General features: G+C 36.2%; 1 protein-coding gene across 3 annotated transcripts in view; it reads right to left on the minus strand.

Moving 5' to 3' along the window:
- Positions 1–13,213, minus strand: part of ABCA9 (ATP binding cassette subfamily A member 9) — a 76,737-nt gene that overhangs the window by 38,167 nt on the left and 25,357 nt on the right. For all 3 annotated transcript variants that reach the window (XM_074020259.1, XM_005584796.5, XM_074020260.1), the window contains 10 exons: positions 13,009–13,194; positions 11,493–11,640; positions 9,882–10,050; positions 6,964–7,022; positions 6,328–6,438; positions 5,427–5,602; positions 5,113–5,232; positions 4,759–4,897; positions 4,164–4,254; positions 1,988–2,127 (listed from right to left, as the gene is read on the minus strand). In XM_074020259.1, coding sequence (XP_073876360.1) covers positions 1,988–2,127; positions 4,164–4,254; positions 4,759–4,897; positions 5,113–5,232; positions 5,427–5,602; positions 6,328–6,438; positions 6,964–7,022; positions 9,882–10,050; positions 11,493–11,640; positions 13,009–13,176 — 1,321 coding nt within the window. In that variant the 5' untranslated portion in view covers positions 13,177–13,194. The remainder of the gene's footprint in view (positions 1–1,987; positions 2,128–4,163; positions 4,255–4,758; positions 4,898–5,112; positions 5,233–5,426; positions 5,603–6,327; positions 6,439–6,963; positions 7,023–9,881; positions 10,051–11,492; positions 11,641–13,008; positions 13,195–13,213) is intronic.

A 13,213-nucleotide genomic window follows, 5' to 3' on the forward strand; every position in this document is an offset into this window, starting at 1 on the left:
AAATTTCAACTAATTAAAACATATTTTCCAGAGAACAGAGATTTGTGCTTTCTTGTTGGGATTAATTATTAGGGAATTATAATAAATGTAAAAGAACTAATGTTTATAGAAAGAATTAAGAATAGACTCTTTGCTAGTTTACTTTGCTGTCCAGGCTGGAATGCAGTGGCTCAATTTCAGTTCACTGCAACCTGCACCTCCCAGACTCAAGTGATTCTCCTGCTTCAGCCCCCTGCGTAGCTGGGATTACAGGTGCGTAACACCATGCCTGGCTAATTGTGTGTGTGTGTGTGTGTGTGTGTGTGAGAGAGAGAGAGTGTGTATTTAGTAGAGACGGAGTTTCGCCATGTTGGCCAAGCTGGTCTTGAACTCCTGACCTCAAGTGATCTGCCCGCCTCAGCTTCCCAAAGTGCTGGGATTACAGGCATGGGCCACAGCGTCTGGCCCATAAGTATGTAAAGCTTTTGAAAGGACAAAATACGTATGTAACTTTGCACCTCCTCTCTCTCAGTCTCTGTCTCTCTGTCTCTCTCTTGCTCTCTATTTAAGCTTCTGACCATGGTATGAAAATTCAGGAAAACTGAAAGGTGGATAAAAGATAAACTAACTCAATATTGGGATAAATTAAAGACTTCAATCTTAAGTATATGTTGGATAAAGAAAAATAGAGATGTAGAGTCAAAGTTTCTAATGAGTCCTTAAATCTACCTAAGGGTTAATTGTTGTTCAGTCTTTCTCCAAATTTCTCATCCCCTTTGGAATGCCTTTAATGAACAATCAGCTAAAACTTTGCTGTATGATCTTCACAAAGATTTCTGTTTTTATAAGGATACATATCTCAAAGATGTTGTGTATGCATTGTGAACCATTATTTCACTTATTCTAAGAGATATATTTCATCACCTTTTAATATATCTGATATAACAATGGATCCTAAATGATAGCAGATCATATTTTAAATGGCAGCACTATTTCTTTGTGTTTCTTTCTTACATCCTGTAGTTGAGGGTTTCTGACACCTGATGAAATACCATAGGTTCTACATGTCAGGTATCATTCCAGGTGCTTTATTTATATTTAATATTTTAATAAATTTGAAAGTATTAAATCATTTAATCCTCATAACAACGTAGAGTACTATTTCAATTTTCTTTTCACAAGTAAGGAAACTGAGATACAGAATAGTATAGAGCTAATAATGGCATAGCTGGTGTTTGAATCTAGACTGTCTAGCTCTAGCACTGAGTTTCGATCTCTGCACTTTAATGTTTGGTTCTGTGTTTCTTTATGGACCAAGATTATGTCATGCTTATTGATTCAAGCACATAGCAATGGCCCTGGTATAATTTCTTGAACTTGATATGGCAAACACATTTTTACAGAGTAAACTTAAAAAACAGTCTACCTCAAAATGCTTAGGAAATGAAACTGCATTGGGAGATACCATGGAAAAGTAATAACAGCAGTGGTTCTCCAAGCTTCTGTGTTTGCAGCAAAGTTGTGAATTAGAGTATTTGGCAGAATGCAGGCCAATCCAAGTTATGTTCAATAACTTGGATAATATCATTATGTGATGGTGTTTTTAAAACAACCTATTTATTGTGTACAGTTCTTTCAGCTCTTCTTCAATAGTCTGCCACTGTATTTACATACCTGTTCCTGTCCTGACCACACTCTCTTGTTCATTCCTGAAACAAATTTTCCAAATATTTCTAATTTTATTTTGCTGCTAGCCTGTGCCTCTTAATTACACATGTTGTGACGTGAAGCATATTTAACATCTACATGTCTTGATTTACTCATAAGTAACATGGAGATAATACTAGGGGGTAATATTATAAGTGACCTTGGAGTTGGGAATATTAAATGAGTAAATGCATTGTGCCATTCATCTAGCAAGCATTAAAACTAGCCATCATTCTTATCACTACTGTTATTGTTAATAACACCATTCCCAAATCATTCTGTGGTTTCTACATTTTGTTACCTGGAAATTTGTTTGTCCTTTCCAAAGGCAAAATATATACAAGTTTTTCTTCACTTTGTGCTGTCAATTTGGCATCAGAGATGTGCTGCTTAACCAGTGAAGTTATACTCTCTGGATCACACCTTTCATTCAGATGCAAACTAACATTTAAAAAGAATAAAAGTTATTTTTATCCAACTCTGTCTCTAAAACAATTTCCTAATTATGTAGTATGTGCTTCTCACTTTATTAATATTTATGAGACAAAACAATGTATAGTTTACTGGACAAAGTAAGATGTAAAGCTACTAATAAAGTCCAAACCATTAAATCTATGCAACATGGCAGAAGAATTAGTATAAGGGATGCTTAGAGTGGGAAGAGGTAACTCAAGGACTCTTATCTGGAGAAAAGAGATATTAAGCCAGATCTTGCCTGGAGTGAGGTAAAGGGAAATGCTTAATTTGTCAGCATCTACTCAAAAACCCAACCTCCCAACCTTGAATTTTCCCTTTGTAGTAATGTATGAGTTCTGCCAAAACTCAGAATTAAGCATGAGAAAACAAAAAATGGAGGTAATGTTATACAGTCATTAAGAATATGGCCCCATGTCATGCTAATGCAGGTTCTGCTAAAGCTAATTTTATCATTTTGGGGTCCAAAATTTATTCAAGTGAAATCTGGCCTGTCTTTATGAAGAATATATAAAGTTACTCATGAAATTATTTGATTTTTGAAAAGCCACTGTTAATCACATACACTAAAAGGTGCTGAGTTGACAGAGTGGTGAGAAGATCACAATTGACTGATGATAGAAACCTAAAAAATCAGTTTGAAAAAAAGGCTATTCTGTACTTATAAGGCCTAGTACTTACAAGTGCTATCGAGAATACCAAATAGGAAGAATGCAGTACCTTCTCTAAAGAAGCTTACAACATACAAATAATATAAAGCAGCGTATGACAGAAGATGTGAGGGAGAAGGAAGTTGAGTTAACTCAGTTGAGTACTTTGCAGCTTGTCAAGTATTCATTCACTCAATGTTTCTTAGCCTTAACTGCAAAGTATGTATTATTACTACTATTACATAAATGAAGTTACTAAAGATCAAAGAAGTTAATTTAGTTGCCTAAGGCAACAGTTCAAAATAGTGCTTTCAGGATTCCAGAAAATAAGATACTCATTAAGGAGAAAATATTCAGAAAATACTTTCAGAAATGGTTAAGACTTGGACATGGTTAAATGGGTTGAAGAAGAACATGTTTGACAGACGTCTTCCCTCAAGCAGAAACAAGACAACTGAACTATGAAACATACTTAGAGAATAGCGAGTATTCAATAGAGGGTATTGATTCTATTAGATTGTAACAAGTAATAATGATAGATTGGTAGATTTGTAACAAGTAGTAATGATAGATTGGTAGATTTGATCAGATTAGGCACTTTGAGTAAAAAAATGGGGGGATCCATTTATCCATCAGGATGAAGTTATTTGAATCATTTTAAAAAAAAAATCAACATTGTAGTGCAAAATACAGGAAGCCATTCATATCACACCTGTAATTTTCATCCAACGACTACCATTTACAAGTCGTGTGAAATTGGCAGATTATTAAAACTATCTGAAGTGGTATTTTCACTTGTCAAAGAGGAATAACAACAGTATCTTCTTAGAGTTATTTAGAGGATTGAATACAATAATATGAATATTCTATATGTAAATATCTTAGCAAGTACCTAAAACATAGCCAATACTTAAAAAGTAGTAGACATTACTCAATGATAATAATTATTATCAGTAAGAGAAGAAAAACACAAAAGGATGGTGGAAAGAAATGAAGTCAGGGAGAACACAGGGTATTGAAATTGTTAAGATGAGCAAAAGTAAACATCTGAAATATGAGAAGAGAAAGGGTCAGAATATCAACAAATTACTCTTAGCAGGCAACACGTTGTGAAAATATTTTTCAAAAATTTTATTTAAACCTAGATTAATCATCCTTGCATGCTCAATGTCTATAATCTCATATATCCTGCGTTCTAGCTAAAAAACAAAGCAATTATGCCTTAGTTCTACCATAGCTCTCTAGAAATGAACTTAGTGGTTATAGGACCTGCTTTTACCCATTGATGCTGATACCACCTGCCCCCAGCATTTTTAGCATGTGTCAACACGTCTCCAACATTCAGGGCTGTACCTTAAATGGTAGCCTATGCCCCATTTCTTCTTCAGGAACAGAGAAGAGCCTGCACATTTCAGCTTCCCACTGGATATGAACACCTTCCTGTCTATTTAGAAATAATCAAAAGATAAGTTACACAAAGGACTTGTTTCTTTACTATTCACAAAACGCAAATCCATTAACGATGTATTGTAGCAGCATGACACACTAAAATAGATACATTCTAATTCTGGCTGTATGTAAACCACTTTTTTTTGTCATCCAACAGCTCGATTGATAAATTAGGTCAACTTATTCTCTAGCGTATTGAGAAAAATTATACATCTAAAGGATCTGTTTCAGTTAAACTGACATCAAGACTGCCTAAAACAAATTATATCTTAGAGGGTGTGATATGTATTTTACAACCAGAAAGCTGCTCTGCAATGGACTCAGAATATTTCCACGGGGCCAAGTACTCTGGGATGCAGACCCACAAATGAGTAAGAGCAAAATTCTCCTGTCTTGGGTCATGGCAGTTCCAGGGAGACACAGCTGTGGAGCATAACTGTTCATATTCCACACTGTCTCTAACTTCTCATGAAGATACATAAGGGAAACAAAACATTACCTGCCAGAATGTCAGCCTCATCTATAAACTGGGTGCTGAAGAGAATTACTCTGTCTGATTTCCCCTCTTTCAGGAGATTCCATATTCGGTGCCTCGAAAGAGGATCCAATCCAGCAGTCGGTTCATCCAATAGCAAAACCTGGACAGGAGGAAAGTCCTAAAGTAATTCCACCCTTTCAGATAAGATCTTTTTAAAAAGCACTATACTTTTAAAAGTATTTGGGAGAAATTTGTTAGTGCTTAATATTTCATCCTAGACGTTCTCTTATATTTATCATTTGCAAATTGTTTGACCTAATAAAATACTTTTATAGTCTTCAATCTGATTTCACCAGTAATTTTTGTTTGACTTACCTGAGGATCTCCTAAAATGGCAATCCCAAAAGTTAGTTTCCTATTTTGTCCACCACTTAAGTTTTGAGCAAGGATGTCTTGAATATTTTCCATTTCTAAGTCCTGTACAACTCGTTGTACCTAACCAAATAAGGAATATTTAGTCTCAAACCCAGAAAGTTTATTTTAAAAACACTATCATTTTTCTGTTCTTTACAAAGGGCCTTTTTGCCTAAAATTTAGATGAGGAATTATGTCGAAATAACTTAGCACAACATTTTCTAGGTAAACAATCTCATTTTCATGGCTGTGTGACATCTAATATGCTCACATACCTCTTTCTCCACTTCGTGTGGCAAAATCCCTTTTATTTTAGCAAACAGCCTGAGGTTTTCTTTCACGGTGAGAAATCCAAATTGCACATTGGATTGGGGACAAAATCCAGTGAGCTTGCTGATATTTTCTACGTCAGCCATTCCTGAAAGCATGTGATTATAGACAGTGACTGAACCTGAAAGCAGAAGGCAGAGAGTGACCATCAGGAAAATATGTCATGCTTCACTGAAGATCTTTTAAAATGGAAAACATTGTACACCAATTTTTAGATTCATTTCAACATTGTTTACTTGTAAGGAATATGCAATGAACTGATTAAAAATGTAATAATATTCACAATAACATCTGATTCAGCTGGAATGCTACTTAGTAACCGAATAATCATAAAACTACTTATGACATATTTAAAACGTGAACAACATTTTTCTAAATAGGTATAATACAATTCAATAAAATAATAAGAGAAACTTCTAAAATTTTTCTCTTAAATGCCTGGGTATAATGGGTAATGAGACTGTTGAATTAATGAAACCAACTAAATAACTGTTTTTTAGATGTAGTCTCGCTCTGTTGCCAGGCTGGAGTGCAGTGGCGTGATCTTGGCTCACTGCAACCTCCGCCTCCCGGGTTCAAGTGGTTCTCCTGCCTCAGTCTCCTGAGCAGCTGGACTTACAGGTGCCCGCCACCACAGCCAGTTAATTTTTGTATTTTTAGTAGAGACGGGGTTTCACCATGTTGGCCAGTATGGTTTCCATCTCTTGACCGAACGATCCACCCGCCTTGGCCTCCCAAAGTGCTGGGATTACAGGCATGAGCCACCATGCCTGGCCCCAGTTAAATAATTAAATGCATATTCATGTGTTTGCCCAGGTACTTGTCCTTGAATAACTGTCTTCTTACCTGATGTTGGAACTGACAGCCCACTAAGTATGTTTAACAGGGTGGTTTTTCCAGCTCCACTGTGACCAAGGAGGGCAGTTATCTGGCCTTCATATATGTCAAATACCACACCTGGCATGATTAAAAAAAAAAAAATTACACTCAGAGCCTACATATTAACTTTACAGTCTCTGAAATTGTTGTAATAATTTTGCAGCATGAATAGATTGAGCTAGCAATATTCAAAATAAAATTCATCTTAAAATTCTTTCTTTTAAAACTGTATTTCATCATTTTATAATGGTAGTATTGTCAATATGTTATTATGCAATTAATTTTTTGATAAAAGCGGTTTTATCAATAAAGACAGGCTAACTAAAAGACAGTTTTAGAGCTGGAGAATAAGATGAGTTGAAAATAAAGAATTTCATAATATTATCATATATCTTTCAAACCCACACGATTTTTAATGATACATCCTACTTTTTAAAATTGTTATATGTTTTTTTTATTTTTTTACATTGAAGGAAACATAATGCGTTCAAATAAAGGAGAGACATATCCGGAATATCTGTGCTTAATCCCTACCCAGAAGTTACAACAGTGAGGCAGCCACTAAATCAAGCAGCCCCATTAAATAAAATATTATTTTGTTACCTCTCAAAACTTCTACTTTCTCATGCTTCCCTGCATATTCTTTTTTAAGATTTTTGATTCTGAAAAAAAAAAAAAAGAGGGAAATGTTTTCAGAGAATTGTGAAAATGTGCAGAGGATTGATAAGTCAAGTCTCTGAGGCTTAATCAAAGTCTCAAAGAAAATTTGGGATTCTTTTCTTTCAAAGCCTCAAAGAAAATCTGGGGATTCTCTTCTTTCACACAGGCACTGGTAGAAGCATCCAGGGTACCTAATTAGAAGCAGAATCCCTGATCTTTCCAAAATGAACAGGCTAAAATATGGAGGGCACAGCTAGCACATGGAAATACATTGTTAGAAGAATTGTGACAAATGACTGGATATGAGGAAAGCTGAAGATAAAATCAATGGTGAATAGATACTATGGTGGAAAAAAGAAGAGAAGAAACACACCATAATAGAAATAATAGGCTTCGGAATCTAATCATCAAATGATTCACAACTGGTGATATCCCAGTTGTGCTACACACTAGCTCTGTTATAAATGCTGTGTACTCAAGACTCATTGAGTTCAGTTATTCAGCAGTGATAGGGGGATGACATTAATTATCATACAGAGTTGGATTGTAGATAAATAAGATAATATAAGCAGAACACAAAATACTTGAAACCAGTAAACTTCCAAAGAAGATGAGAGAGGAGGAAAAAGACCAGGAAAAGGATTTAAAACAGAGAAAGATTTTTAAAAGAGGGCATAGAAAAATATTTTATCAGGAAAAGTAACTAACGGGTACTAGGCTTAATACCTAGGTGATAAAATAATCTGTAGAACAAACCCCCATGACACAACTTTACCTATGTAACGAACCTGCACATGTACCCCTGAACTTAAAATAGAAGTTAAAAAAAAGAAAAAAGATTTTAAGTGACTTGAAAGACTACTTACTATAAGCCAGATCCAGAGCATTTTGTCTACATTTTTACTTACATTATCACAACAAACCAGCAGGTAGGTTGCTTTCTCCTGCTTGGGCTGCTATAACAAAATACCAAGAATACACATTTATTTCCTATAGTTCTGAAGGATGAGAATTCCAAGATTAAGGTGTCAATAGATTTGGCTTCTGATGAGGGCTCTCTTCCTGGCTTGCAAACAGCTGCCTTCTTGCTGTGTCATCACATGGCAGAGAGAGGGAAAGAGTGCAAGCTCTCTTGTGCCTCTAATAAATACACTAATTCCATCAGGAAGGCCCTACCCTCATGATCTCATGTAACCCTAATCACTTCCTAAGACTTTATCTTCAAATACCATCATTTCAAGGGTTAGGGTTTCAATAAATTTTGAGGGGTATAATTCAATTTATCAAATAGGCACAATCCAGTTAAATACGGAAGTAACTGAAGAGGCTGCGCATTCAGATGCAATGACTTTCAAGTTGAGCACATATGGATTCAAATACTGTTTCTCTTTAAACTTTGTGGCCTTGGGCAAGTCGCTTGGTTTTTCCTAGCCTCTTTTTCCCTATCTTTTCTTTTTGAGACAATAATAGGTATCAGCTTGCTTTATTCCTTCATTTCATCTAAGCAATAGAAATTATAGATTTTTTCCATACATTTTGATAACATTTAACTTTCATGTTTAGATAGTACATTATAGATTAGGTAGAATCTACTCTGTGGTTGGTATAATAATACCTTTTAATTGACATTTCACTTTTCTGCCTTCTATACTGAGAGGCAATTATGAGCCCAGCTGGCTCGACCTCTGGGATAGAATGGCGCAGGCTTCAGAACTCTGTGCACTGGTCTGTTGGATGCAGCGCCAGCCACAGTCATGACGCAGGACTGGCAGTCTTGAGCAGCCATGCCACAGATGAAATCTCCTACACTTTCCTAACCATCAGCTATGTGAGACCCTGCTTCCAATCTCCACCCGTTGCTGGGGATAATTTTTCTAGACCATAAGACTAGTCTTAGTACCCTCAATTCGCAAATCTTCAATACCCTCCTCCTTGCCCACTGAGTAAATGAAAACCCCTTATTTCGTCATTCAAGGCTTTCTATGATCTCTCTGATAGGATCTAATTCTGATATAGGCACTGGAAAGAACATAAAACTTAGAGTTCCAGCTTAGAAAGATGTCATGATTCTTGAAAACACTGCTATGTTTACATGCTCATAAGGAATGAGCAAATATTGCTCTTTGTTGTATGTTCATATTGGACCTGTGTTCAGAGACTGTATCATAAATGTTCTGAGTTAAAATATTACTGAAAGAGATATATCAGAAAGGTATTATTGAGGAGTGAGATTAATACAACATTGAATTATGAATGAAATTTGAGCAAAGATCTGGGGTAATATTAGAGATTTCTAGTTGTTTGGAAATCAAAGAATTGAATAAAGCACGTCCATCATCTAAGAGGGAAGATAGGCATGAAACTAACAGTCCTGACTTCTCATGTTTCCTTCCCATCTCTCTGGAGTGTCTTCTTCCCATGCCTGCATCGCTTGCCTTTTTCTCCTCATCAAATTATAAACCAGGAAGGGAAGATGAGAGGGACAAAGTGAATTAACAAAAAAAGGAGGGTGAGAATAAAAGCAAGGGAGACAATGGCAGTGTTTGTCACAAAGAGAACAACCAAGGGGAGAAAAACACAAAGAGGAGAAATGAGAAAGATAATATGGAAAATGGAAATTCAAAAATTATTTACTTGTGGACGGTTGTTACTATATCACAAAATATTAGTAAATGTAAATGCTGAGAATGTGAGAAAATAGTGTGCTATGAAGAGTGAGTGTAGCCTTTGATGAGTGCAGCAGGCTGGATGTAGGTGGGTATAGAGGGCACAGAAGGTGGTCTTTGCTCCTAGTGTGCTGCCTGACAGATCCCTGGTCTTGCCTGTTCTCCATTTGTGCCTCTAAGTAATTTATTGGTTACCTGATGGCTTCTTTCCCACAGAATTCTGGAGACACTGGTTCAAAAGAGTCATTAGGTGTAGGATCAGAATCTGTTTCATTCTCAAGGACCACATGATTAGCCCTTCCGTGTTGAAACCAATAACAGGATTTCAGGAAAAACAAGGGAGAACATCGATGTCCATATTCAGCTATGTGAGCAGGAGGTAAATGAATACTGGGTCAGTCATCACTTCAAGGATACCATCATCATATCCATGCAGCCCTTTTGACATTAAATCTGAACCCACATTATCGTATTAAGGTATTACTGTTTTAATGTGCTTTTGACACACACAGAACAGTGAGGAGAAAATAACAGAGATGGCTAATATGACGTTTTAAACATGAGAAGCATGTAGCATTGTTAACTAACTAAAAAGCTCCTCAAAATGCAGAGAGATGTCTCAGGAGGAATTTAAATCTAATTAAGAACAATTTTCTATCTAGCTGTACTTATGTGCCCTTTTTATTTTTTATTTTTTAAGATGGAGTCTAACTCTGTCACCCAGGCTGCAGTCCAGATGCATGATCCTGGCTCGCTACAACCTCTGCTTTCCGGGTTCAAGCAATTCTCCTGCTTGTGATTTCCTCCATTTGGATCAGATAAGGTCAATACACCAAGAATAATCGTAAATATCATAACACTAATGATACATTCTGAAATTTCTTTCTTGGGAGGTTTTAAAATAATCAGCGAGTCATTATTCTGTATCAGTACTCCCAGAAATGTGATGAATAAACTATTTAGAAGGTCCCTTCCTTCACTTCATTTTCTAATTTCCCTTTCTGCCTCTTCCTTAGCACTTACCTAGTACATATGAGGAATTGACAGACAAACCCCAGAGATGCACAGAGAAAGATTTTGTTTCTCTACAGAAAAGATTGTACATAAGGGTGGCACGGTGGTTCACGCCTGTAATCTCAGCAGTTTGGGAGGCCGAGGTTGGCGGATCACCTGAGGTCAGGAGTTTGAGACAACCTGGTCAACATGGTGAAACCCCATCCCTCCTGAAAACACAAAAATTAGCCAGGAATGGTGGTGCATGCCCGTAGTCCCAGATGCTCAGCAGGCTGAGGCATGAGAATCACTTGAATCGAGGAGGCGGAGGTTGCAGTGAGTCGAGATCATGCCACTGCATCCCAGCCTGGGCGACAGAGCTAGGCTCCTTCTCAAAAAAAAAAAAAAAAGTAACAAAGAAAGGAAAGATTGTACATTGATTACACAATTATAATATTTTTACTAACAACCTGCTGTTGTCTATCAAGTGAGTTAAATAGGAAAAGCACTTACAGATTTCTAAGATCAAGTATCAAGCACCAGCATTCTTCATCTAGTTCTGATACAAACACTAATAGTATAATTATCCATAATCTCTCGCAAGTGTCTCTTTTTAAAAAGAAACACCCTGGAGTGTTATAGCAGAGCCAAGTCTTAGAAAGTGATTCTATAAACAAACTACAGAATATCATTAGGCTTGTTGTAGAAATTTTGAAAAACTGCCTGCTAATTTTTATTTAGTACAATGTAGAGTTATTTTCAAGACATGCAATTACTGAAATTGTGTTAAGTTACAGCCATGTTAGTACTTACTGGGCAAAATTTTGTCAAAATATAATGTCAATGCCAAATACAGAAGGGTGTCAAAAACCAACATAAAAAGAGTAGCTATTATTAGGTATGGATTGTGTGAAGAATCCAAATGGGCATTAGAATTCACATCATAGTCCAAATGTATAAGCTGAAAAAAAAAAGATACAGCAAATTTTAAAAGAATTAATATGGCATTAAGAATTATTATTGTCTATTTCTGCTACAACTGGGTTTGCAAAGATAAATAAAATTAATCTTGTCTCTACAGAGCTCTGTCTACTATTATAGAAGATAATTTTAATAGCAATGAAGTGATGTCAATTTGGGAAATGAATGGAAGTTAGTACTGAGCACTAAGAAACCCACAGGCAGCCCCAGATACATTTTCTAGGAGGAAGTACAAACTCAAGAAAGGTGATACTTGAGCAGGACCTAATAGAGTTTACAGAACTCTCTATGTCAGTACAAGAAGTGTTTTTAAATTCTTTTTTGTTTGTTCTTTGTTTTTTGAGACGGTCTCACTCTGTTACCCTGTCTGGAGTGCAGTGGTGCTATTTCAGCTCACAGTAGGCTCAACCTCCTGGACCCAGGTGATTCTCCCACATCAGCCTCCAGAGTAGCTAGGACTACAGATGCACTCCCACCATGACTGGCTAATTTTTATTTTTTATTATTATTTATTTGTAGAGATGGGGTTTCACCATGTTGCCCACGGTGGTCTCGAACTCCTGCCACAAGTGATCCGTCTTAGCCTCCCAAAGTGCTATCATTGACAGGTGTGAGTCACAGCATCAGTCTTTAAAAATTCTTTTTGATGGATGCACACTTTCCATCGTATGGATGGACCGTAATTTATTTAACCAGTAATCTACCAATGGACATTTACATTATTTTCAATCTTATTACAAACAGTGCTGCAACAGGACTTTACTGAACTTAGAATGAGAAAAAAGGAGGGAATTCTCAACAAGGAAGTCCATTTCAGAGTAAAAACATGAAGTAGTAAAATATTTCAGTAGCTGGGCAGAAGACAGAAGAATAATGTCTTAACTAGACTGCCGTAGGATACAATGAGTTTATATCTAGCATAACTTTTCATTTAGCATTTTATAGTTATGATATCATAACTAAAATTAACTTTTCTGAGACAAGGTTCAGTAGAAATTAGCAATTAAAAAATAAAGATGTATTTATTCCAAATTCCTGGTTTTTAAATGCTTTTGATAACATTAAGGGTCATGTTTCCTGAGCATTGAATGGGACAAATGTTCTTTGGGATAATCCATTAGAAGTAGAAGCTGAAACACCTCAATAATAAGAGTATGATCCTATATTTAGTGACTTATAGGGAAACTAATTACACTAAGAGAGAAAAATTAAAGTCACTCCTGTCTCCTAAATGTTTATTTTTACAAAAGTTATAGAATGGAATACTTAGAGCATGTTGCGTGAATTATTAAGAGGGAGTCTGTGTAGAATGGTTTGTAAAAAGTGAAATTGTTACCTTAACTCTTACCTGGGCCATCCCAACAGTGAAGGCAAAGGGGCTAAGAAGACACAAAGTCCATTCCAAAAATGCAGGAAGATGTGTATACAGTGCTGTGAATCCCAGGATCCCCCAAAAGACGATAAGCAGAAAAACAACCAAGCCCGTAAGGAAAGGTTTCTTTATCAAGACACTCATCAGGAAAGCTAAAGTTATCTGAGAAAAGAGAAAAACT

The sequence above is a fragment of the Macaca fascicularis genome, chromosome 16 (genome assembly GCF_037993035.2).
Source record: "Macaca fascicularis isolate 582-1 chromosome 16, T2T-MFA8v1.1".
Lineage (NCBI taxonomy): Eukaryota > Metazoa > Chordata > Mammalia > Primates > Cercopithecidae > Macaca > Macaca fascicularis.